Source organism: Xiphias gladius, chromosome 20 (assembly GCF_016859285.1).
Source record: "Xiphias gladius isolate SHS-SW01 ecotype Sanya breed wild chromosome 20, ASM1685928v1, whole genome shotgun sequence".
Lineage (NCBI taxonomy): Eukaryota > Metazoa > Chordata > Actinopteri > Istiophoriformes > Xiphiidae > Xiphias > Xiphias gladius.
Window position 1 is genome coordinate 10568389 of NC_053419.1, and position 27365 is coordinate 10595753.

General features: G+C 38.2%; 1 protein-coding gene across 3 annotated transcripts; it reads right to left on the bottom strand.

Annotated features, from left to right (window-relative positions):
• Positions 1–3909: 3909 nt before the first annotated feature.
• Positions 3910–27085, bottom strand: hook3 (hook microtubule-tethering protein 3). 3 transcript variants are annotated; one of them, XM_040157419.1, is made up of 25 exons: positions 26924–27085; positions 19902–19987; positions 19401–19473; positions 18973–19023; positions 18624–18756; positions 18396–18463; positions 18105–18167; positions 17376–17459; positions 16587–16649; positions 14724–14887; positions 14474–14614; positions 13806–13893; positions 13447–13560; positions 13177–13287; positions 12413–12497; positions 12219–12288; positions 9933–10073; positions 9414–9501; positions 6573–6607; positions 6314–6396; positions 5979–6079; positions 5745–5849; positions 5382–5453; positions 4736–4872; positions 3910–4564 (listed from the first exon to the last, which is right to left on the bottom strand). In XM_040157419.1, exons 1-25 carry the CDS (start codon positions 26978–26980, stop codon positions 4552–4554), a joined length of 2226 nt encoding a protein of 741 aa, XP_040013353.1. In that variant the 5' UTR covers positions 26981–27085; the 3' UTR covers positions 3910–4551. The 3 variants fall into 3 exon arrangements, with proteins under 3 accessions (XP_040013353.1, XP_040013354.1, XP_040013355.1); XM_040157420.1 differs by lacking the exon at positions 16587–16649; XM_040157421.1 differs by lacking the exon at positions 16587–16649 and having other exon boundaries at positions 3910–4872.
• Between the last annotated feature and the right edge of the window lie 280 nt (positions 27086–27365).

Sequence of the window (27365 nt, forward strand, 5' to 3'; positions counted from 1 at the left end):
GCTGCCATCTTTGTTTTCATTCGGAAACCAGCACAATCTGGGAAACAGGCTAAAAATTAAGTAAGTAGAGTGTTAGTGGATTCTGTAAATACCTTCAGAACAATGGTGTTTTCAAAACAACCTTCTGGGTTTTTTCAGACATAAGCAGCTAATCATCTTTAGGGAAAACTGACGCCACATGATCCCCATGTATGCTAATAAATATGAGCTACAAACTGGGGCTACGGCAAGATAGCTAGACAAGCTGAATTTTGCTATAAAGCTCCGTAAGGCAGATAGGAGCTTCACCATTAGTGAGCAAGAATTATATTATCAAAATATCAATTACAGCTGCTTTAACTAAATCAATTAATTTTGTGTACCACTAATGGGTTTATCCCCCCAGGCAGTCTAGTTTGAGTTCATTTATGCCCACAGTCTCTCTTTAGTTAATGTGTGTGTATCTTAAATAAGCTAAACCTATGATATCAGACACAAGAACTAACTCGGGATGTGTGTGGTAACTGAGAAAAATTACATTTTTCTTTAAAATATTGGTCATTGTGTTATCTAAAAATCGGAAAACAGAGGAGCAAACTGTTTTATACAAGCTTTATTTACAATGTCATTTCCAAGTTTTGCAGTGTTGGAAGCACATCAATAGGTCCCTGTCGGACAGATGCTATATGAAATCCATCTACCTAGACGTGAGTTTATTTTCTCATTCTCAAATGGCCAGACACTTCCTCTACCACTGTCACATAAATTATGTACATAGTGTGTTTGTATAAGAGCAATATAAAACTTGGCAAATGGAAGGTTATTTGCTACTTCAATATGTAAAGAAAAGTTCTCCAATGAGTAAAAAAATACAGCAAACACTGCACACATTGTGATAAGATTCTTACCTGTTAACAGCCTCGTGTTGTTCGTTTCATCTCTCTAATACAATTCTGACTGACCTAGTTAGCAGTCAAGTAACACTAGGAAATACTGGGTACTCATTTAAGGTTAGGCATGTAAGTAATACACCACATTATGACTGAGTTTTGGAAACTGCAATCCTCATTTAGTTTTTTGTTCTCAAATACGAATAATAAGGAAGGAGGTTGAGTAACAGCTTGAATAGTACATCAAGGGTTCATTCTTTCCTTCTCTACCGAGAAGAAATTGGCATTAATAAAGTCTGAAAATGGCCCAAACTAGCTGGCTCTAGACATTAGTTTCTCTGGTTTTGTTACTGAAACTCCTGCGTGATAATCTTTACCCCACTAATTATTTGCATCAAGGTAATGTGAAGAATATACACAGACACACAAAAGCAACAAAATACAGTGGCTGACTTGAGGATGGATAATGGGAGATAACACAATCTGATTTCTCTTCAGGGAGATATTAAATAACAGAAAATGTTTCCCCACCATCCCTGATATCAATTTAAACAAGTCAACCATACAGTGGATATGTTCCATTATATACAGATTTCTTACCAAACCAATGACTTGTGGGGATGGACGGTTAAAAGAGTTCTATGTAATATAACTTACAGCTCAAACTGCAGATGTTAATGGCAAGTGGTTTACAAAACACAAAAAGAAGAGACTTAGAAAAAAGATGTTACCTCTTTCCTTTGCTTACAAATTTATCCCGAAAATTTTACTTAATTGCTCACGTCTGGAACACAAATTATTTGATACCTAAATATGGAATCGTATTTGTTTAATCAAGATACTTTACCAAACATCTGTGCTAACATCATTTTAATGCAGTTGCACATGCAACCACGACAGCTAATTAACCTTTTTTTCCCCACAAACAAGGCCCTGGTCTTTGTTTCTGTCACTTAAAACACTGGAAAATATGATCATTTATGGGGTCACGGTAAAATTCAGTGGAGAAAAAAAAAAAAAAAAAATGTTGAATGTGCTTTTTTTTCTTGATGAAAAAAAACATTCATTATCAAACATGCCTAGTTTCTTAGCACAGTCATTTTCTAAGAAACTTGTCTTCCTGAAAAGACTGGCGATAAATATAAACTTGCACCGTTTTCTCTGATCTGAGCTGACACTGTTAATATAATAACATTTGTGTCATTTTCATTAGATGGAGACAAACACTACACTATTACAAGCCTTCTCCTCCTTTTGTTGCATAAGACAAGCATTTAACAGTATTTTCATTTCGTATGGAAACTTTACATCCATTTTAACAGTATAAGTGGTGATATAATAACGCTACTAATATAAAAAAAAATGTAACAACACCGCTGTACAAGCAGCAAAAGAATAAATAAGCATTTGAGATAAAAATGCACGGCATGAATTAAACCAAAGCTACACAATATAACAATTATGAGTAAAATAGGTTAAAAACAGAGAAGAAAGCCCTCATTAAGCCTACTTAATCTAAACAATACAAGTCAAGAAAATTTTTGAGGATGAGATTTAAGCCCATTTCAGACATTTTTTTTCTTTTCAAAACACACAAAAAATCTGGTCTTTAAAGGCAACGTTAGTCCTAAGAAGACCAGAAAGTTTTTTTTTTATATTATATTTTAAACAAAGGCACTAAATTGGAGCATTCAACCATCTCTCTCAATTAGATAAATGTATGCATTTATGCCCATAATATGCATACATCCTCAGGTCCAGATGTTTATTTTGAGGCTCTCTCACCCTTTTTGCTCTGGAAATAAAATTGAAATAAGACAGTTGTTCAAAAAAAGCTACGCAAAATGTCCGGTACGACTTATAGCAACACCAAATTGAGTTTTGCTATTACTGACACTATAATTTGTGTCTAATGTAACACATCTTTTGCTTTGCCGTTACCACTGCATCTTTAAGCTGTCAACTTCTTCCATTAACAATTAATGCCAAAACTTTTGTTTTGAAATAGTTGCAATCGTTTTTCCTTTCCACATCTTTTACTTGATTAGCTCTTTCAATCCAACTAAATGAATGCACTATACATTAGCCTACATGAGCTAATGTACAGTTTCATATCCTTATTTTTGAATAGTCTGTTGTTTCCATCAAATTAGCATTGATTTTTAAAGGTAAAGTGTATTATACTTTCTACTAGACAAATAACATAGACAACATAGCAGTCAGCTACAATATAGCCGACATCAGAAACACTGTATAATGTGTTTTAAATGTGCATTTTATCAGGAAATAGACAACACTGACATTAACTAACAGCTAAAGAAATACTGCAAATAGGCTTAATGGGGGCTTGGAGGCTGTATAAAAGCATATCTGTAACAATGTTATTCATTTAAAAAACACTTATTTTGCCGTCCTATGCTCCTACTGCAAACTGTCCAAAAGCCTACAGGGCAACCAAGTAATGCCCCATAAGCTCTCCTTTAGTCCACAACTTGTACTCACTGATGCTTGAGGTAAAAGCACTTCTAAGATGCCATCCAGCAACATGTTGAGGAGAGGCCGGGCAGAACCATTACAGGAGCTACACACTTAGAAGTTAAAAGGGGAGCTGGCTTCCTTTTTGTTATGCAGACTAATTTTCAGGCTACACTTCTCAAATATTTCTCTCTTGCTGATGCCAACTGTCCTCCAACCATGTAAATAAAAACAGATGTGGAAATATGTCACCGAGGTATCCTGAAGCAGCTAGCCAACATCAAGATACACCCAAGTACTACAGAAAAGGCCTATTAAATCAACAGGTTCATTAACAGACTATACTGTGATATTCTGCCCCTGTCCTAGGCGTTTGTAACACGTTGGTTGAATAGTAACAGACTTGATGCAGTGTGGAAGCACAAGCAGGCATGTCCATGAAGAGTAAGTAGATGGGTAGAGGAGAGCAGATGGAGAGGATAACAAAGAGCAGGAGAACAAGAGCAGTACGGAGCTGGAAGGGGGGAAAGGAGGTTAACTGGCCGCCAGGTGACTTTTTTTTTTTTTATTTTTTTTTTTTTTTTAAACCATGTACTTCCATTACAAATCATTCAGACCATTTAGCAAGCAAATGGAACATTTACATGTGATGACTTACATATACATACATACATCTTCCTATGCCTCAATGTATTTGATTCTCTATAACACAATGACAAGGCAAAGGAACAACTTTCTGAAAATACTGCATCTTTCTTTTGATAAAAAATTAAAACTGAAAATTGCTTCAAACCTTCTTAAAGCTACATCATAGGAGTTACAACAGGCAATGCGGGACAGAAAATCTGTCAACTCCAGTCAGAAAAGAAGATGAACCTCAAATGTTATCACAGGTAGAGATGTGCATTAATACTGCATGAACAGGTAGAGCAGTTCCTCTAAACAAAAACGACAGTAACTTGTCAAGAAGATGCGAGCCTTCTCAACCTCGGGGTCCAGATTACCTGCCTAGCAAAAGTCTGCCACAGAGTACAGATTGAGGAAGGGCAGTGGTTGAAAGGGAGGAAGAGAGGGTGTTTTAGTCGGACCCTATTAAATTTGTTGGGGGCTGAAAAGGGTAGCAGTCTGGTAACGCAGGAGTCAGGGTAAAATATGCTTAATCAGGAAATAAAGTGGTGCAAGATTTGGACAGCCTTGCCTGGCATCTCTACCTCATGGATCTGATCAAGAAGAAAAAAAAAGATAATCAATAGGCAGAATGCAGGAAAACAAGAACTTCCATTAGAAATGAATGGAAACAGTGTGCCTCAAAAAAGGCACATCTATTGTATGTAAGTTCAGGGGATCTGTAGTAGTTTGTCGCAGTATTTTTCGGCCCTGCTGCCATCTACCTTGCGGTAGCTGGCTGGACGTGGCCTTGATAGGAACGGCGTGTGCTGGTGGCTTGTCTCTGCCGGGCCAGGAAGGACTGACCAGAACCAGTGTTGGCAAGTCGGTCTTCAGCTGCCTTCTTCTGCAGGGACATACCCTGGGAAAAGATACCGAGTGAGTCTCATTCGTGACCTTAAAGGTCACTATCAGTATAAAAACAGTAAGTAGATGGAGACACAATAGCACAGTATGAGCCAGAGCTCACGCAGGAGCCCAAAACTGTTCAAACACAGAATTAGCTATTATCAGTCAACTCACCGTGATGCATGAGAAAGAGAATTGGCCCAAACACATTAGTGGCAACTCATGAACATTAACGCTAGCTCTTGATCAAATATGTGACAGAGCACACAGTGCCCGTTAACCTTATTGAACAGTCTCTACTGCCCTCTAGTGGTTAAAATGCCTGATGACTTCTTATTTTCAGCCTACACAAAAAAAGGGAGTGTTAAATGTATTTTAGAAAGATGTCTAGAGTATTAAAATTCAACAGATAAGAAACGTGTAATTCCATATGTAATGAATTTGTATCTAATGACTATTGATACTTTTGCTGAGGACAAAATCAGTGAAACGTCACTGGTATCACAGTTAAGTCCTTCTTACCATATTGTACCAGGCTGACACAATCAGTTTCTCCTCATAATCTCTCTGGCTCTTTGTCTTGTCAATCTCTTTCTGTTTGGAGAAAAAAATAAAGACACAAAAATGTAATAAATGCAAGAATTTTTTAAGCTACACATTAAGCTACACACGGCTGTCCAAATATTTCCATTGTGTTTTAACACACACACACACACACACACACACACACACACACACACACACACACACACACACACACACACCTCTCCAGTCAGTGATCATCTATGAGTTGACCTTTTAACCCCATTGATCTCCAAGCTCCTGAGTCCACTCCTTTCTGTTCCAGACCATCTGGCTCTTCTAATGCTTAATTGATTGAATTACCTCCAGTGAGTGCAGCATCCTCTCCTTCTCCTGCAGCTGGTTCTTCAGGGCCTGGACTTCTGGACCGGAGCCCTGGTTCTGCTTGGGGTCTAGAGTCCGGATCACCTGGAGAGGACACATTCAATCACATCACAAATCACACAGTTATCTTGTTGACCCACACCTACAAGTATCACTTTTTACAGTACAGCGTGCAAAAGATGTTTCTGCTGATCTCAAGAAAAATATACTCACACTCTTGGCTTTTTCCAGGTATTTCTTATACCTCTCCTCCATCTGTTTCATGTCTTCATCTTTCTTTTTCAAGGCCTCTTCCAGCTCCTCTACTCGTTGGGCTGAGAGGGAACAACATAAAAGATATAATAGTCTTTTCCTGTCCATATCTTTTTGAACTGAATAATACATTTATTGGCCTCAGTGTCCTATCTGTGCAGCGACAAGACACATTAAATAATTATGAAACAATTTCAAATTTAAAAATAACAAGAATGGATGGCAAGAGAGAATGAAGGTCAATAGGCTACAAGTGCACTTCACACATTCCAAATTTAGCAGGCCTCCAAACTCACAGCAGGTGTTGTATTTAGGCTCCATTTCGTCGATGAAGGTGTTTTTCTTCAGTAGCTCATTGTTCAACTCTCGTACTTTCTCACTGACGGAAAGAACAAAGCACTAATGTCAAAAATGTTTTTTGCCTAATTTGGTCTAATATTTCATGTTTATCACTCCAGAATTAAATAACAAGGACACTTGAAATTCTCTTCAAATTACGTTTTACATAATCCTGACTAAGTAAAACATAAGTGGTTCTCTAAGAAGATCACTTACATGTGCTCTTCATATTTCTTCTTCAGAATGGAAGACTAAAAAAGACAAAATGAAAATTATGTTACACAAATCTTACATCTTCGGAAAAAACAAACAAAAAAATCATTTAAACAGCTACTCTGTTGGATAAATGTAGGAACTGCAGCGCACTTCAGTTGCTATGGTTCATCTTTACTTTTTGTACCTGCAGCCACATTTGTGTGTGATGCTAGTCCCTGAAATTGTTCAGTTTCACTCCATGATAAATTCTTTAGTTATTTGGAATATTGAATACAAGTCCCCCCCACAATTAATAGGATTGGGCACCCGGGACAACATGTACAGCTTCCCTGCAGGATAGATATATACCAAACACTTTAACATAGTTTATACAAGTTCAGGTACAGTGCCTGTCTGGTCAAGGGTGAAATATATTCGACAAAATTCTGAACATTTCCCATCGCATCCAACAAAGGGAAATGCAGAGTCAATGATATTTGGAAAAGATCATCATAGTGGTATATATAGCATCAAAGATGTTAAATTTTCAAAAGAGGGAATCAATAGAGAAGTAATATAGACACCTTCTTATTATTATTATTATTATTATTTTTTTTTTTTAATTCTTATGTTTTCTGATCCTCTGGCCATAGGTAGCACCACTATCCATGTGGTATCTAAGGTGTTGTTCTGCAAAACCATGTCAAAGAAGAAATCTGTAGAGTCCTGGAAAGAAGATTAAATGCTCAGACTGGCTCTAAACTAGAAGACAACAGCATCAGGGAACAAGAAGAGGTGGGTTTCTTTAAGGAGGAGGAATCTAAATGTAGCGTATCACTAAGGACTGATGCCTCTCTATTTCTAACAGGAAAAGATACTGTACCTGCGTGACCTTTATATGTGTGTAGCAACTCAGTAAAACAAATACATAAAAGGCAGTAAAATGCTGAATACAGAGTTAAAATCCAATGATTCTGGATTCTTAATTTTGGCTATTTAAATTGAAATTTTATTGTAAAGGAATATTGTCTTGGAGTTCTTTAATTATTCTCTAGAAATATGATATATATTCAAAACAATATTGGCATTACATTATGTACAGTTTTCTTAATGTGCAAATTTATTACACTCTGAGTTGTTACACATTTGCTTTAAGAAGTCAAAAAACTCTACGTCAAGAAAAGAGCAAAGTCTTGAAGAGGGAACTTGTCTGGAATCACAAAGATATACTTACTATTGCCTTACAGTGGGAGCATTATTTGGAAAAAAAAAAAAAAAAAAAAAAAAAGTACAAGTATTCAACTGAATGGCAAGAATCTCAGACCTGCCAAATGTGGAAGGTTGACATCCAGTGTACTGGCTTTGCTAGGGGTCTGTGTGCCCAGATATCTAGTCAGCATAGACATCTACTCAAATAAATCCAGGAGAACATGGATTCCATTTCATAGTTACTGTTTTTGTAAAACAGTAGCAAACTGAAATCGCAGCTAGGACAAGGTAAGTATTACACAGCAAGTAAAAGGTATCACAGTAAATAAAAGTAAATATCCTTAACAGATATTACCTTAGGTTAGGAAACTAGCTGAAGTATGTTAACTTGGCTGCATTACTTCCTCTCTTTACAGTAGGATGCACTACTAGTGACTGCCACAAGGTGGCTCCAACAAACCAAACATGCAGCACCCACACAGCGTCCAGAACACAGATTGATCCGTCTTCCCCATCTTAGCACCTGATGTTTGACACACACACTTCCTTGCCTAAATGACCAAAACTGTACTGATAATTTTACTTGAATAAAAAGGTCTTCCTAAGGCCTTCCTCCATATTTGCGATGATGCATTAAGGAAAGCAGTTTTTGCATTCTCTACTTATTGTGTTCTCTTTTTTATAAAGGGACTGCATCTCTAAATACTGAAAATACGGCAAGTGTTCTATTCATCTTGAGTGAAAAGTTGTAGCAAGACTGAAAACGCCGGTGGTCGGATGCCAAATCTACACAAGTTGTCCGGAAAAGAAACAGAAACCCCCACGAAATAAAAGAAACGTTTTTGATTAAGGTTAATTATGTAGTAAAGACACACAACGATTGTGATCAACATGCCTGCAAGCGCTCTCTCACACATAAATCATGTTGGGAGATGAGCGAAACCTTCTATTCCTATATACCAGTTGTCCCCTACTAGAAACTGGATTGGGGATGACTAGCAACAAAGAAAAAGGCAATGGGGAAATATTCCCTCTGTGTTTCGGGATCACAGATGGGACAGAAGTTAAATATCTTAATATGAACGAGAGCAAATGTATGTTGCAGATTTTCATGTAATTTATATGTTAGGATTTTCCTTTTTTTAAAATCAATATCTGTTAAAGTTGTATTTTTATGAGGGTCTGAGGGTCTCGCATTTACTTAATTCACTGATGCCATCAGGGCTCTTAACCCAGTCAAATGTCTTCAGCACATAAAGCTTGTTACCATCCCAGAGAACTGACCATTTCCTAATGCTACAACATAGAAAATAATGTAAAAGCACACACACAAACATCATGGGTACAATGGCTGTTAGAAAGGGTTAATGTTAGGAAGAGTTAGTAATAACAAAAGGAAATCAAAATTGATTTGTGTGTAAAACTGTTAACTCATTTATGTCAAAAAAGTAACTTTTACACGTCACTTTTTTAGATAAAATATAATAACCTGGAGCCTCAGGAGGAGCAGTGTACTGCAGTCTTGTGGACCATCTTTATTCACAAGGTGTGGTATGATGGGAATTTGACTTTCTGTGGTGGTTGCCAACATTTCGACTGGTATCAGAGTTATACACACACACACACAAAATAGAAAAACATTTCATCACTTACATCATCTGCCTTGGAGCCCTCTTCCTGAAGAGTCTTCTGTAGCTCCTCTACCTGACTCTGTTCCTCCATCAAACGCTGATTGATTAACCTGGATAAAGGGCACAAACGACCAGTCTGACAACATAGTTTTAACAAAGCAATGAGAAAACTGCAAGTTATACAGTGATAGATTTAAAATAAAAAAAATCAGAGACTCAGACTTCTGGCTAAAAGGTCACTTACTAAAGTTCCACAACAGACAAAGAAAGTCTTTGTGGGGCAATGGGAGCTTGATCCACGTTCCAACACAGAGAAACACAAGCTCCCCACAGTCAAAAAAATGGCTCTCAAAACTGCATGAACAAACCAATAGATTCTAGGTAGTAGAATACTGTGTTTGCTCTGTTTTCATTCAATTCCAATGAGATATGGAGAAGAAAATGTAGCAGTGTTTTCCTAAGCAAATGCCATGAACAAATTATCCTCTTTTCTTTTGCTGTTAATGTCGCTAATCTGCACATTGCTGTGCCTTATGCTGACCTGTTCTCTGTCTCCAGTTCATTTTTTCTTCTGTTGGCATCCTCCAGTAGACTCTGCAACAGTGCAATCTTCTCATTGTCTGATCCCTCCTGGGCCAGCTTTAGCATCTTGTTCTCATGCTGAAGACGAATCAAATGTTCTCTGCAAAAACACACTGGAGCGTTAATTCCTTTCAAATACCACGATCTGATCACATTTAATTGAAACAAAATACTGGTTGTTTTACACCTGTACTCAGCAACCCTACAGAATATTTACCTCAATATCTCTTTCTAAAATGAATTCTGATATCATAGTATAAATGGATAAAGACAAAAAGAGACCATCAGTGTGTGCATGTGTTCTGTATGTAATTAATATATCTGTCCCAGGTTACTATTTGGCGAGGACCCACTCTGCATGTTTGCACAGAAACAAATACACAAGTCCAGATTCAGCAATTGTTTCTGTAGTGTGTTAGCATCAGCATTGCTTTAAAATTCTACACTACATATAGACAAACAGATATAAAACTGCTTTAAAGGCATCAGCCAATATAAGTGTAAGATGGAAATTTATGTTAGCCCTTTTCAAACTTAACCAGTTCTACATACACCTATTATGTAACGGAGTTATGCAACAGATCTTCTGGATTGTCTAATTGCTCCTATATCATTTGCAGCAACAGCACTACTGCAATGCTGCTGTAATACTACAGGAGCTGGACCATCAGACAACACGGTGCTAAAAACAGGTTTGAGACAGCCACCGAGTAGCCACTGATGATGCTATACCTTGCACTGTCTCCCCGACTGTGTCCCGAGGATAAAACTATGCGTTTGCAGAAGTTTATTATCCAGTTTGCATTACTGCATTGCTCTTCAGTCCATGTGTTTCCTCTCAGAGTTACAGCCTGTTAAATGTAGCATTGAGAACTCATAGCTTTCACTGAGCAGTGTTGTTCGCTTCTATATACAAATCTAGCGGAATTGCTGAAACAGACAGACAGTACTTTCAGCTGCCTGTTTCTTTCTTTCTTTTCTGCATCATAAAATAAGAATGAAGAAAAGACACCCAAGCAAACAAAACAGAGCAGTGTACACAGTACAAAGGGAGGTAAAAAAGGAGGAATGAGTCTTTGTACTCAGGTCAAAATATTACATCCAAACAACCGGATTTCTGAATCCTACTCTGCAGTACACTGAGGGAATAACTGCTTTTCCAGGTGCTTATCTGGCTGTGTTTGAAGAAAATTGATGGGTAAAAAGTAACTCCAGATGCTGCTTATAAAAGCACTAGGTTGAATTAGGCACAGACTACTGCAGCTTTTCACACTTACAATCAGACCATGAACTGACAACCAACAGACATAAATGAGCATGAATCATCCACATACCCAGCTAGCAATTTTGCATTTCACACACTGTTCTTTTCTTTAGATATAGAAACATTGCTATTGCAACATCTCACTTTGCTCTTTGAATGCTTGCAGGATATTACATCACCTCCGGACACAACAGCTTTTCATTACTCTACCTCTGAAGGGTAACAAGTAGCCTGGACTGGTTTAACTCAAGTAACGTTTTTTTTTTCTTCTTTTTTTCATAAGCAGCTTTTGGAAGATTGGGGTTTCGATATCCACATTTTTCTAGGTGTGCAAGTGCTGAGATAAAATCCAGGCACTTTATGCTACCAACAGAAAACCCAGCCCTCTTAGAGAGCAGCAGTCAGGCTGATGCAACTCACGCACAACTATTACATAACTCACTCCAGAGACAGCTCTTTTTAGGCCAAACTCTCATCTACCTTAAAATGGCAGAAAGAGCAGGAGGAACAGGCTAGAAACAATTGGGCGAAATAGTGAACAGCACCACAAACATAATAGACACACACACACGCGCAAACACACACACACACACGCGCAAACACACACACACATACACACACACACACACACACACACGCACACGCATACACACACGCACACAAGAGGATCCAACTGTTGGCTCAAATCTTATTCTTCATCTTGACTGGTGTGCTTTTAGCATTTAATTTATGTCTTTTGTATGACAATATACAGTATTTCTAAAATAAACAATACAGATGGATGTTCCCCCATACTTTTTACATACTTTGCTGTGATATTTCTTCATCTGTTACGCATGATATTTACATTCCCTTTAACTAACTAACCCAGTGAATATAAACACATTACATGACATTTGTACTCCATCAACAACTCTATATCACTACCTTCTCTTTTTTAAATGGCTAAAGTGAAACAAAAGGTTGGGTCCAAAATCATACCGAATCTCTGGGGTGGTGATCTCAGCAGCCAGCGAATCGGAGCCATCGTTGCTGACCAATGGGAACAAACCTGGGCAAACAGATAGTATCGTTATTACAGGGTAAATCCAACTTATTTAGGCTTGACCAAACTGACTATAGTCAAAAAGACCAAGCTCGACTACTCAGGTTTAGCCACTCTGACATTTCTCTACCTGATGTAAGCTGTCCCTCTTGAGCTTGGACACAATGTAGCTCCTCAATAGTCTCCTTCAACGAATCTCTCTCTGTCCGCATACGCTACCGAGGGAGACAGAGAGAAAAGTGTGTGAATGAGTGGTACACAAAGAAAAAAGACGAAAAGTGGAGGGAATTGTGTAGCTCTCGATGTACTAAATGCCAATAGATTTTGTCATATGTCAACCAGTTAGCTATCACTCTAGTTACCCCCGCCACGGAGGTTATGTGATAATCCGGGTCGTTTTTTTGTTTGTTAGTTGGTTTGTTTATTTATCGACCGGATTACACAAAAAAGTACTGAACCGTTTTGCACCAAAGTCGGTGGAGGGATGGGGCATGGACCAGGGAAGAACCCATTCAATTTTGGGGCAGATCCGGATCATTTACTATGAATTTGAATTTTGTCCTCTGAAGTCTGGTGTAAGTTTTCTGACATTGGCCTTGGCGGAAGTCTGCGCTCTACTGAGCACATTTTCAAGTAACTTTATGAAACTGCAGCATTTAAAGGTTATTTACAGCCTTTGGTCTTAATTTACTAGTAAAATGCTAAATTACAAAGTTAGATACATTCCACTGGTTTTACTATATTGGATTCCATCAATAGGTCTGAGAACATGTATTTCGGGATGTTTCTATGAAAAACATACATATATTGTTTTGCCAAGTAATAATGTTGAGTCATTCTTTTACACTTTACCAATTCAATTTGTTAGTTATGAATAAAGTGAACTGAACACACATCTTTTTCTTTTTGTAGGGAGTCCACTTTTTCTTTGACGCGTTTGTACTCAAACTCCATCTTGTCAGCCTTTTTAGATTCTTCCGACAGTCTGTTCTGAAGCTCAACCACCTGTGCAGAGAGAGGACAGTTCAAAAGAAGACATTATATATACGGGTGTGTGAGTATCATAACATAGTATCTAAGTAAGTTGAGTAACCTAGTCCAGCCAGGGGTAACATAAATGATGTTTTTTGCTTGTGAAAGTCAACACTGCTGTTGGTTGGGTACCTGTCTCTTGTACGTCTCCAGCTGGCCCTTGGTAGCATTTGCCTTTCGTAGCTCTTCTTCCAAACTGACGTTGGTCTGCATTAACACTGTGTTCTTCTCCTCCATAAGCTTGTTCTGGAAAATACCAACAGAAGCGTAAGCTGTGCTGTCTAACTTCTTTCTTATATGGACATAAAACATGGGGTGATGAGAGAGAAAATAAATAAATAAATAAATAATTTAAACTTAAATGTTATTTCTTACAAACCAATGGCTACTAAGTAATTTATTGTAAGGTGAGAACAATTTAGTAAAACTCTTAATAATAATAATAGAAATATGTATGGAGTTCATTGTGTTGTCGGTGCATGACTGTGTACCTGTCTCCTGAGAAGTCCCATGTCCTCCAGTTTCTTCTTGTAGTGTTCCACTGTGCCCTCCAGCTTTGACACTTTGTCTGATGAATGCCTAGGAGGGAAACAAGTCAGTTTCATTTTTTATGTTACATTTACAACAGAAAGGAGGCAGAAAGCTTTACTAAAAATCTGTTTGTGTAGCAACACACCTGTAACAACAGAAATATAAAATAACGGGATAGTGGTTCAAGAATGCATAATTTTTCTTTTGTCTCCTCCTGTTTTTTTTGACTAATTTTCACACCCATTAGGCATTTGGTGCAAGAATTACAACTTCTCAAATATTTTTTATCTTTAATTTAGTGCCATGTTCATTGCAAGTAGTCACAAACACTTATCAATTTGATAAATTCCATGTAATACAGGTTCTCATGGGTTATAAAAATCCAGAACAAAAACAGGATTTTATCACCTCGTACATCTTTAGGATCGCCAGTAATCCTGTTTGAATGCACTCTAAATATGCACACAACAAACATTATCCGTAGTACAATGAATATTACAACTTGTGATTCACTGGGGTTTAACCAGATTGCTGTGCTAACAATGATTAGAATCTCTTCTCTTATTTAGTGCGCTTTATTCGGGTAATCACACTATGTGGAGAGCCAAGTTTTTGCATCCCAACTTACCTAAGGACATCCATCTCATCCTTGAGAGACTGAGCTTCATCAGCCAGTGACACAAGCTCTTCATTCTGTGACTTTACATCTAAAAGTTCTTTTTCAAGCTCCTCACAACGGATCCGGTAGTCGTCTTTTGCTGCCTCCAACCTAAAATTAATTAGCAATAATAATTTAAAATCTGTGAAGTTACCTTCAGTGAAACCAGCTCCTACTTTTTATATGTGACAAAATCTCTTTCCATCAAGCAACTGCACACCTGAAAGTTTCTTCCTGTAGTTGCTCCAGCTGTGTCTGCAGCTGGAGGTGTCTGCGTCCAGCTGGGCTGTTTATATCCTCTATGGAGTCAGACTGGTTGAGTCTCTCCATCAGGACCTGGTTTTCTGCGAGCAAACTGCTCTTCTCCTCTTGCAGGGCTGCCACCTGTGGGAGGAAGAGTGGCGAAGAGGAGGGCAAAGAATGGAAACACAGAGGAAAAACAAAGAAGGAGCAGAAACGGCAGAAAGAAATGGTTCAGTGTTGAGATACAAAGAATCAGGTGAATAGGGAGAAGACAGAGATTTGGATAACAGGAAAGGTGAAAAGTGGAGGAAAAGGCAAAAAAGGGGTGGCACAGAGAACAGAATGATAAAAGGGAGCATGAGAGGTGTAGAGAGGTAGAGATGGAATGGATGTTAAAAAGATAGTGAGAAGACGAGCAGGGGAGGGAAACAAGTTAGTAAAGAATGGCACTGAAACTTTCAAACTGTATCTCTCAAACTACTTAAACGCACATGTAACATTTTCTTTACAGCACTCAGTCCATTAGGTTAATTCATTATCACTGCAGCATCAACTTCAGTAATAAAGCAAGGACACACACAAACCAAGAAGCTCCGACATAGCAAAGAGGGCTACATATGGTTTGATGTTGTCTTCTCAATGTGATAGACAGGGAATCAAACTCCACACAAAGCAAAAGCAGAAGCTGGTTGTTTTTCACTACCATCCCGGATTGTTATTGGATTTGTCAAGATCTAGTCAATAACCCTTTTTCAAAAATATTTGGACATTAAAATAAATACCACTGGGTTTTTTTTTTAACTTTTTGGGGGAAGTCACCTTTCTATAAGCCTAGACTGGTGTAAGTGATATCCACTGTAAGTGAGGAAGTGAGAGGCATCTTATTTAATGTCTTCTGACTCACAGAGCAGCAATGTAGCAGTACTTCGGGTTAAACTTTAGGCCTGCATCACTGTATAGACTTTTGTTTAGTTTTCATTTTTGTGTGGCTCGTGCATTATTTGTGGCAGGGCTATATGTTGACTCTAGACTTATAGACTGAACTTTGTTTCTTACACCTGTATAATGTGTTTTGTAGGGTTTTTAAATGTGCTCACAAACCATCACAACTTGACTATGACTGCTTTTTCATTTGGTTTAACACTCCTATGGATAAAATGTACACCATTTGAATGTCTCACTGCACCAAGCTTATATCACATCAAAGATATGATCAGGACAAATCAAAAAGCAGGAAATAAGGTGGGAATCAAATATTAACTCTCAAACCAGGAAAATGTATTTAATTCTTACAGGTATTGAGTTACAGTACGTGCACTGGTGTTGCTGATTGCTTCCTGATCCTATTTTTTTTTTTTTTTTTTTTTAAACAAAAAGGTTCTTGATGTGCACTTCCAAAGGAAAAATCCAAATTGGAACATAACATATGAATAACGTACAGTGTGTTAATATTTGACATGTATTCAACAGTTCTGCCATGTAATGTCATTTAATGACTCTTTCCCCTTGGTCCTTTGCTGTCTACTATTGCTGTGGGAAAGCATGAGAACACAACAAGGTAAAAAAGGCAGGAGGTTATTATTGAAGGGGTGACATCTGACACACCCACACAAAACTGTAGTTGTGGCTGGTGTGCCCCGAGAGGACAATAAGTTTACGTGTGCACAAACACTTGTGCACAAACATGTACACACACATGCACACATAATGAGGAGAAGGGCAATCTGGATTCCAAAAGGGATGCTGGTGCAAGCAGACTGAAAAAAATCCAGGACTATTAGACACACCACACATCATGGATGGAAGGAAGTGACAGAAAGAAAAGAAAGTTTGGATTTACCCTCTCTTCTAGCTCATTAAACTCTAACCTCAGTCTATCACGCTCCTCTTGGACATGGAGGGCCTTTAAAGCAAGGCACACAGTATTGAAATAGTCAGGAAATAAGAGGAAGATGATTTAACAGGAGAGTAGGTAACCCTTTAAATTACAGCTCAGTTTTTCTGCAGTAGCTGTGTCACTGGAAGAAAATAAATTTAGAATAACAATGTCAATTATGTTCATCTGCTATAAAGATAGCTATATTCTCTCTCTATTTGCCACAATTTATCACTGTTAAGGTAACAAAAAAAAAAATCAATCTGAAAAGTAAATGATGTAACAGCGGTACATAAATCAGCTAATCAGTGGGTTTGATACCATTTAATTACAGTGTAATTACGCAGAAAAGGGAGCTGCTTTTAAAGCGTAACCAAAAAAATAGCTGTAAAAATATGATACAATAGGTTAGATAGTAAAAGATGTTCAAACATTGCAGAAAAAGTAATAAAACTTAATTGGGTGGATGTGGAAATACTATGTATTTATACCGTATATATATTTAACCTGATAAACTATCAGTTACATACACTATACAATTACTGTACAAAAGACAAACACTCATTTATCTACAGTATGTTTCACCAATTTATTCTGTCTAGATAAAGACTAACTGTTTCAAATTTTATTGTCTTGAGAAAATGATCATTGTTCAAGATTAATGAGTAATGCCTGATACTCAAGAGTTCAAATTATACCTTTGAGTACAGCGGCAAGTCATAATGGCATTCTTTTCATTGGGGGACCACCAACCTGCATGTCAAGCTCACGACACCTCTGGGCGATCTCTTCCTTGGTAGCCAAAGCATCGTTCAGCTCCTCAACTGTCTTTTTCAGCTGAGAACAGAAAGAGACCACATATCAAAACCCTGCAGATTTCATTTCCATTTGGATGAGACTACAGAAACACTAACATCTCAGAGAAATACTGGATCTGAGGCTATATAAATACAATCACAAAAAAAAGGAAAAAAAGAAAAAAAAAGTCTGGTGATGTTTTTAAAGCAGTTTGAACACAACATAATGACGGTACAGTAGTACAGGGGTTCTGCTGAAGCAAGCTTTTCCACGGTCCCAGCTGTTTCACGGGTCTGTGGCCAAAAATGAGGAGGGTGAAACATGGGTTGAGGGGGAGATCTGGGTCATGATTTATAGTGAATGCTTTGTGTGTAATGACACTGGTGTTGAGGTTTCAGTGGAAAATCCAGATACTGACGGGTATGTATGTGTGATTTCAAAGATTTTGGCTTGTGAATGTTCAATATTGTACCTCAAAATACAAGTCTATTTAATCCAGGTCATTTACATTTAAACTTAGATATTTTTGAATTCTACACGGTATGAAGAAAATGTAAAGACTGTTCATTTTCACTGCGTGAAACTACAAATTCTTTCTGATGTTTGAGATTCTATTGATGGCACTGTCAGAAAACAGAACTGCTTTAAAAGGCACCCCAGTGAGGTTCAATTAAGTCTCCATACCTGTCTGTCTAGATCCACGTATGAGTCATTTCCTCCTGTCACTGGAGTCTCTTTACTCATCAGCTACAGAAACAAACAAAAATAGGTTAATGGTTGGGAGAGGCTGACTGTTTTTTCAATCCTGCACTCCCACAGGATTACCATCTGATCCTGCAGATGAGTCATCCCAATCCCACCCGCAACCCTGTTTTATGTTAAAAAAATCTGTCCACCAATCCCATTTTATTCACATTAATCAACTATTATCTGCAAACACTATTTGATCCAAGTCTAAATAGCAGGATACTCTACCTCTTGGATGGCTGTCATGACAACATGCTGCACTGACTCCTCCATCATCATTATGGTCTGGATATATTCTGGAGAACACAGAGAAAAAAGAGACATAATTATGAGGTAAATTCAAGCTTCTCAGTCAGATGTTAACGCAATGTGATATCAAAAAACAATGTTTTCCAAAATACATTTTTACATCACACACACAGAAAGACAAACACACACAGACTAGGGAATATGTACCTTGTTTCTGTTCACAGTTGACCGCGCAGCCCAGTAGAAGTTGTAGCATCCTCCCAAGTTCTGCTGCGTCAGAGTGTTCCCCAATGAGGTTGATGTCTGGTAGTGTGAAGTCATTAATGTGCTGGCCTAAGACCTTAACAGGAGCAAAGGATATATAATGTTTAAAAAAAAAAAATCTAAATATTTCATTATAAGACAATTGGATTATCATGGCCTGTATTGTGCTAAAGGGCTTAACTGGGGAGTAGGTAGTCACATCTTCTCCCTACCAACAACACCACGGCCTATGTAGTCTGAATGCTAGATACTGATCAAGCCTTTTTATTTCAAAACAGTAAATTGTTCTTACCTCCTGGTTATAGTCTAGGATGCCTTTCAGAATTTTCTTTAGATTGCTGACCTGAAACAAGACAGTACTTATGTAGACATTTACCCAAAATATTAGGAATATCAATACTGGTGATATCAACTGAGACTGACAAAAAAATGTTACAAACACTGATGACAAATTTATCCCGAACCAATATCGAATAAACCTGTATTTCAAAATGTGACACAGTAACAGTGGGATCACCTAAGTCATTAGGAACATGCAGTACCAACATACCTCTATAATTACTATTTCTGGATAAAGATATTGTTATTTCACTCTTGGACATGTCTGCTATGTCATTCAGCTAATGGGGAAAAAAAAAAAAAAAAAAAAAAATCAAACTGGTCTCACAAAACCTCAACCATGCATCCTTTCTGTTAAACCAAATGATGTCTGATCCTTACCTTTAACCTCCAGTTGTCCCCAACCTCTGGCTTGATTCTACTAATCCAAGTGTCATTGAAATACACTATATCTCTAAAAAAACAAAAAAACAAAAAAAAACAAAAACAAAATCAGACGGACAAAGGGATAGGGAATGAAAGCATGAAGTTTTTCTTAAGTGTGATTTTGTGAATAAGCAAAGCACAAACAAAGTGGCCAGTTTCTGATGGGTACTAACAAGAAGGGGCATCTTCCAAAACTGCAGCTTTAGGAAACTGAATGAGAAAAAGGCTGGGCCTGCAGTGACAGTCCTACTGGATGTTTTAGTACATTAGCACCTTTGTGTTCCTGAACATTCAAGTATATTCTATTAACATATATTTCAATTTGCACAGGATTGTCAAAACACGCCTGCAATTGCGTAAAATATTGCAAAAAAGAAGGTTTTTTTTAAAATTTAAATGCAGCTGCTAACAAATGTTGCTTTTGTCATCAGCTGCATTTATGAAATGAAAACTTACATTTTCTGTAGAGCTTGGGCCATGACGACACCACTCGTCAAGTCTTCTACTGTTTTGCATGGAGCCTCCACTCCAAACGTCTGGATCTAAACAAGAAACAGACATGCACACTTTGAGTGCTCGGTGAAGGATAAATATATGTAGTTACACTTACTGACCAGTTTATTAAGTTGACCTACAATATAATCTGCTCAAAAAAATTCAACAACATTTTACATGAAAAGCTTCGACACCCTTTTTTAGGGAAGACACTATTCAAACTCACAATTCCTCAATAATTTTCACAACTGGAAGCTGCCCAGTTTAACCAGTCTTACCTGCCGGCCACTGAGCAGCTCCATTATAGGTGTTGGGGGTTAAAGTGTTGGGGTTCCTCAGTGATGGTAGAAAGGGAAGGGCAAGTGCTTTAAGTATATTACTGTGTCGACTGAAGCAGCTCCCCTTTTATTCCTATTCAACTGCCTCAGTTAGCATGCCTTTGTTCCCCTTCCACCCTTCTTATTATTCTCTACTTCGTTTCCTGAAAGTCTGGTGCCCAGACAGAAGTGAATATTCTTCAGTCCGCATGCCAAAGGTCCACTTGCCATAAGAGGAGGGGAAATTGAGAGCCGGAATGTTAGATTTCTGACAGGTAGAAAATAACAAGGTTGAAATTCTGCCTGCATGTCGTTCTGTCTGTCTCGCTTTTCATAACATGGCTAAAATACAACATGCAGCTCATGAGGCCTTCGTTGCAGATTTACCCAGAGTGGAATGCAACAAACAACAGATTCAACAGATAGGCAGTCTTTCAAACTATTTGGCCAATCAACTAGGACACAGGTTAAATCCCTGATGAAGGGTTTATCCTGGATCCACATGAGGTAACTGGGTTGAAATGAACTGACCAGAGTGCTTTAAATCAAACTCAAGTTTGACTTTAACATAGTCACATATATTTTCACCTTCTCATTATTTCCAATATCTGGTAAAATCCATTCAAAGTTCTTATGACTAGAAACTTTTTACTTTGAAAAGCAGCTACAAGTATTGGGTTAGCAAGAATATGTCATTTTACTTTACTGCCATCTAAATCCACGGCTATAGAAATACTGGCTGTGGACCTGTTAGACAACTTTCTTAAAATAAACATGACAGAAGAACAACACCTTCTCCAACTACTGACTTGCCCTAATGTGATTGGAACCAACTGTATAGGTTTGGGATATTGAGCAGCATTTCGTCAAGGAACTAAGAGCATTACATTAATATTTATGAGCAAAGACAGAGAGGGATACCAGTAAACAATAAGACCTTTGACACTCTACAGCAAAGGACACACTTCACATGGCAGGAAGGCAACATGACACTCGATAACATGCATGCTATCACTGGACAAATTGAGACAATCTAAATGAAAAGGTTTTAGACTGCTGTTGATTTAATTTGGTCACTGGTTAAAATTTTGTCAAGACTTTATATAAGTGCACCTTTATACATTGTGTAAAACTGCTGCACCAACAAAAAAAAAAATAAATAAATAAATAAATAAATTTAACTCCAAATGTTGTTTAAAATCAACTTCTAACATTGAGTAAAGTCTTAAGCTTCCTGAATTACTGTTGTATGACTGTATGTATGACATCTTTCAAATGACTGACTTGACAACCAGATGACACCCGCCTACATCTGATCACTCTCAAAACATCTGTATCATCATTCCTATTCCTACCGACTAACTTCCGGGGTTTTCAGGCAGCCGAGTACCAGTAAGATCGCTTCTCTGTGTATCAGTCAGGCAGCTAGTAGCTAAAGCCAGCCACTGGCCCAGAGCCAACACACAACAGAACCAAAACAATACCCTTTATTACATAACACCAATTACCAGTGAGAGACTGAGAAAACCTTAGCCACTTCAATTACCCACACAGTGTTCGCTCCATAATTTACCAGTTCAGCTACAAAAGTACTGTCACATTTATACTACAGAACAAGCAAGATCACACCCTTTTCTGTGAGGCTATGTTATTCTCTAGAGTGGGTTACATTCTGACTTTCTATGTTTAATTACTATAAGAACAATACTGGCTCGTGAGATTGCTATAGAGTAGGAATTAAACCATTGCTGTCAAAAATGTAGAATTAAATTATTGTTTCAGACAGATGAAACAACATTGTATTATAAACATCTTTTTAACATGCGTGCAGCACTGTGGAACGCAGAATTATACATTACACCGGGTGGGATAAAGTAGCAAGATATTTCACTTTTCTCCTGGAGTGGCACTGTGCGAATAGGAATTGAAACAAGACAAATATTATGGTAGAAATGGTTGCATGCAGACCTATTGTTTTAAACTTGGTGATGGCTCTCCACTGCAGCAACATTGGATCTGCGTCATTTCCTTTTGCAGGAAAGACGTGGAAGTAAAGAAAATATAGGATGAGCGAGCCCATCACAAACACACTTTATTTAAATCCTAAACTATAGCAACACATGCTCGACTGTGTGATGCATGAACAAAACTGTTGCATACAAACCAGTGGATTACAAAGCCTTTAAACATGACATAGGCCCATGTGATTTCTCTTGAAAAGCCACGGCGGAACACTGCAGGTGCAGGAGTGGCTTTATGACGTTTAGAACATTGTGTAGGGTACCAACCGCCAGTGAATGAAGCCTGTTTTTAAGCACTTCATAGCGATTACTGATGACACATACATTATGCTTTGAGAAGTTAAATATTTGTGTTGCAAATGATGCCTTGAATGCTGATCAGACAGACATATAAACACACAGACACACTTATTTTGGTAATTAAATTGGCCAAAAAATTCAATCTGCCATTGACTAAACATATCGCTAACAGCTGATTGTACCACCAAACTAGGTATGATCTTGAGCTTTTTCTAAAAACCATACATAATATAAATAAGATTATTTTGTGGATATCCATCTGAAATGTATGAGAATCAATGAATAAAAGTTTTGTGTATTCAAACTTCAGGAATAATTACTGAAACATGTGTCTATTTGCAATTTGCTAGCGGAATCAGGCTTCCAATTATGATGCTTTGGCTACAAGACTGAAAACAATGTCTTTCTGTGGAAACTTTGTATGCAACATTTAGTCTTTGTACTTAACTTTTCAGTTGTTCTTCCTGGACTGAGGATCGATGCCCCTCAGTGTAAAAGAATTAATAGGAGCTATCCGACTTTGTTGATTTCAGCTGTAACATCAGAACTCTTCACAGATAGCTCTCGGCTAAGCCATGCCCCCTGCGTCATCAGGATCACTTCCCAATCAGCTTATTATGATCCTATTAAATTGCTGAACCTTGAAGCACTGACTGCAGAGTAAAAGGGTCAACAACCACTTTTGCATGTATTGGAATAATATTTTCTGTATTCCCTTCATTATAACATAAGACTGCCTTAGTAGCTACCCTGTTGTGGTGCTCATAGCTACTAGGCTTAAAGCTTTCAACAGCAATATTCATCTGAACCCGTAGCTGTCATTTTTGGCCCTTGGAATGCTATAATATTGGGGGGTTTCTATCTACATTTCCCTACAAGTATCTGCACAATCACTCCTTCAGAACCTGTAAGACATTTCTTACACTTCAGCCTTGCTAATGTGGGTTCTTATTGCTTTCAGTTAATTGTTTTCATATAACTTTTCAGTTGGAGGCATATTTATTTTTTTACTGTGTAAGATGCAACATGATGATTGAAAACTATTTAATCTGGAACTAAAGCATCATATGACCTGAGGCATTTTGAGGTTCTAGTTTAGTTCAAGATTTGCTCATGTTCCATAGTTTTACCAGATTAGAATCGGTCTGCTTTGATCGCATCATCCATGGTTATCTGCTAAAAGGGCTGATAAAAGAGTGCTTCAACAAAAGGTTCATTTTTCATGATAACCACAGCTTTCAAATGCACAATAATTTGTGCAAATGACAAAATTGCAGCAGCACACAAATGGAAACAAAACAGAAAACAATCACTACAAATCTGTCATAAATAATTGAATTTCTAATCTATTAGAAATTAATGTGTGTTCAGTTTTGTAAAAACACAGAAAACAAAACAAAATAAACAATCTCATATTGTTGAAAATACTGTCTTAAATAATCACAAAATCCACAGCTGGAGTATGGACATACACAAGTCACACAGAGAGGGCAGACTGTGGTCAAAAAAGGAAATCCACACGTACGGGTTTCTGGAAACAGTTGGGAAAGGAGACAGTTAAGCTGTGGAAAAAGCATGCGTCACATGATTAGGACTAAAAAAATGGGCTGCAGAAGCCTCTGCTTTATAGCGTAAGGGTAGGAATTGTGTGAAGAGAATATTTGTCAAAATACTAAATTGTTACTGTGACAGGTGCCCAAATGTCCACATCAGGGAGCACGATATATTGGCCAGCTCAGTGGTTAGATTATATGAGATTTCCAGTGGGAAGAATAAGAAACAAATGGCACACATGCCAACCTCATACAACTTTGACAGTAACAGTGAATGTGCATCTGATGCCTGATGGAGTGGTTTCAGCTACAAAAATAACACAGACAGAATGCAGCCAATGCACCTAGTTGTTGGCCACGTACTTCATTTTCTTGTTGAGTAATCACTTCCTTCATACAGAAGAGCTAAAGATATCTATTTATATATACGTAAAATGCTTAATTACAGTTATCAGTGCACATGGTGAAATGAGCCAAAAGTTTCATCATGTATACTGATAACTGTAACTGCTACTGTAATTCCACAATCATGTGTGCAGCTAAGGTTACATCAATAGCTCTGCTCAATTGAAATTAATTCTTTTCTTGTACAACAAAAAAACTATTTCATGCAACAAAGGTAAAAAAAAGAAAAACTTAATTTATAATTATTTTCCAGTGACTACAGTGTCATGAGGTAAAATCACATTATCTTATTAGACAAACCGATTTGTACAACAGGCAAGAACCACCAGATGAAAAAAAATGGCTGACAGAGCAGCTACACACTCAGTTGGCAGTTTATTAGGTACACCTAGCTAAAACTAATGCAGTCTAATACAACAGTTCTCCCTTCATGACAATTATAATGTTCAGTTTTTATTGAGAATGTTTTAGAGAGGTGTTGATTCAACTGTATAATATTGGAGGCTGTAGTTTGTGTTTCTATCTAACTGCACTGCATTATACATAGAGGTGTTTCTGTTATTTAGCCTGCCCTCATGGATATAAAGGGGATGGACAAAACACCTGTCAGTTTAATGCAATGGTATTTGGCTGACAGATTTAATGGTTAAATCTAAAAAGGTAAGTTGCCTCGAATGTAACCCCCCAAAAATCCTAAATCCCTATATTTCTTTATTTAGTCATCTTGACTAAGAACAGTAAGATAATGAACACAGGTTTCAAAAGTAACAGCTTGCTGATATATCATTTTGTGGAGTAACACACTATATTGTATATGTGGATGTGGCAACACTGTTTATGATAAGCAGCCATTACTTTTGGCATTCTTACACACAAACTACAATAATAAAGCACATTCAGCTTCTTGTTTCTCAGCATCCCTTAAATCAAAACTATGTGGCCATCCTATTGCACTGACCTAAAGCAGACACAGTTGCCCAGATACCTCCACTGCTACTTTGGAAAAGGTACAGGTTTCATGTGTTTTAGTAATAATCAGTCACACTGTGACTGTTGTGACTTTACAGTTAACAGGTATGTGAGGAATGTTTGCTAGCCACATCATTACTGGGAACATAAATAAAGGCCATTCTGAGTTGTCGTACACAAGCCAAGCTGCGAAAACAAGAGGAGGAGGTGACAGTGAAGCACTGACAGACACAGGATGCAGATTGGCTGTGACTGTGCATCAACTAAATTTACCAAGTTGCTGAATACATTTTGTACTAAAACCGTCATTTTGAACGTGGCCTTTGCTTTTCTTTCAGAGCTTTCACTTCCAACAAAGAGTCACTATGCAAAGACTTAATTTTATTGTTTTCATACTGTAAATGTTCACGCTCAGCAAAGAGGCTATGGAGGGCCTACCCCTCAGTTTCACAAAAGGGATTCCACAAATTGATTTCAAGCGTGGTTACATGACACGTAAGGAAGCACATGACTATGCACAAGCAGGGCAGTTTGCCTTTACTAAGCTCCACTATAACCAACACCACATGCATGTTTTCACTGTACACTACCGACATTTATGCCTGTAGTGTACAGTAAAAACATGGACAAACCATCTCTGTTTTAGAATAAATGTTGCATCAAATCACCGACAGTCATACCCAAAACATTAGCACATTGTCAATGACCAGGTGCCATGCCCAACATATACTTGATCAATATTGCCCCAGCTCTTGCCACAAAGCTGCATTTCAACAATGTAAACATGCACCAAAGCTAGCACATGATCCTACAGTCTGATGCCCCCCCCCCCCCCCCCTGGGTAGTTTAGATCACTGTTTTCAAGCTTTGACTATACATATTTAGGGAAACGTTATAAATCCACGCCCGTTGAGCTTCCTTGCCTTTGGTATTTTTGATCGGAGGAAGGAATGGGGAAGGGAAATCGGACATTATGATACACTGGGCAACAATGACAGGAATTCAGACTAAAAGCAGAAGGCGCGCTGTAACGTTATGTGCTTAATCCAGAGGAAAACACGTTGAACCATAACAAGGCCGGCGTCTCTGCCGTTTTATCCCCGTTACAATATACGACAGAGCATTAGGAAAGTTGAGCTCGCTAAGTGCCCGGTTGCACGGAGCTAGCTGGAACCAAAATTATAGTCTTGACTGGGTAGGTGGCTTGCTGGCGGCTAGCAAGCAACACATCAGCAGCTAAAGCAGCAAACAGCTGGCCTGCATACGTAACCAGCGTGTCATTTTCCTCCAGTCTGCTAACGTTACCCCCGTTAGCTCGTCAAGCTAGCATGAGCCCTGTCTGCTAGCTAGCATCGCCGGCGCCGGAGAGCTGTCTGCCAGGGAAAAGAAGCCCCCAAACTTCGTATTTGATCACCTACCCATGTCAAGAGGCTTTCACAGAGTTCCATTCGATCCAAGGACTCCGACGTACTCATCGTTACCTAACGTAGAGTGACTTTGTGTGGCGAACTGAGCCTGAACTTAACGATCGGCTTCATACACTCCCGAGGTATCCGTCGGCCAATAGTCGGGTTTGCTGCTTCGCTACTCCGGAGTCTGCCGGAGGGGGGCTGGGTGGGCGGAGTCTGCAGTGTATTTAAAGGAAAACTCCCACTATTACAGAAAAAAAAAAGCTCCATCAGGAGAAATTTCTTCTGGGACATGTAGGGTATGGAGTATATTTTAAAACTAGGTGAGACAAACATTCAGCTTCTCACTGAAGTGGCATATAGGCTACAGCCACTTTCAAGGGCAGGGAGGAAAAAAATAAATAAAAAAGAAGCTTGCTTGCGGGCCGGATTAAGCTCCTAGGCGGGCGGA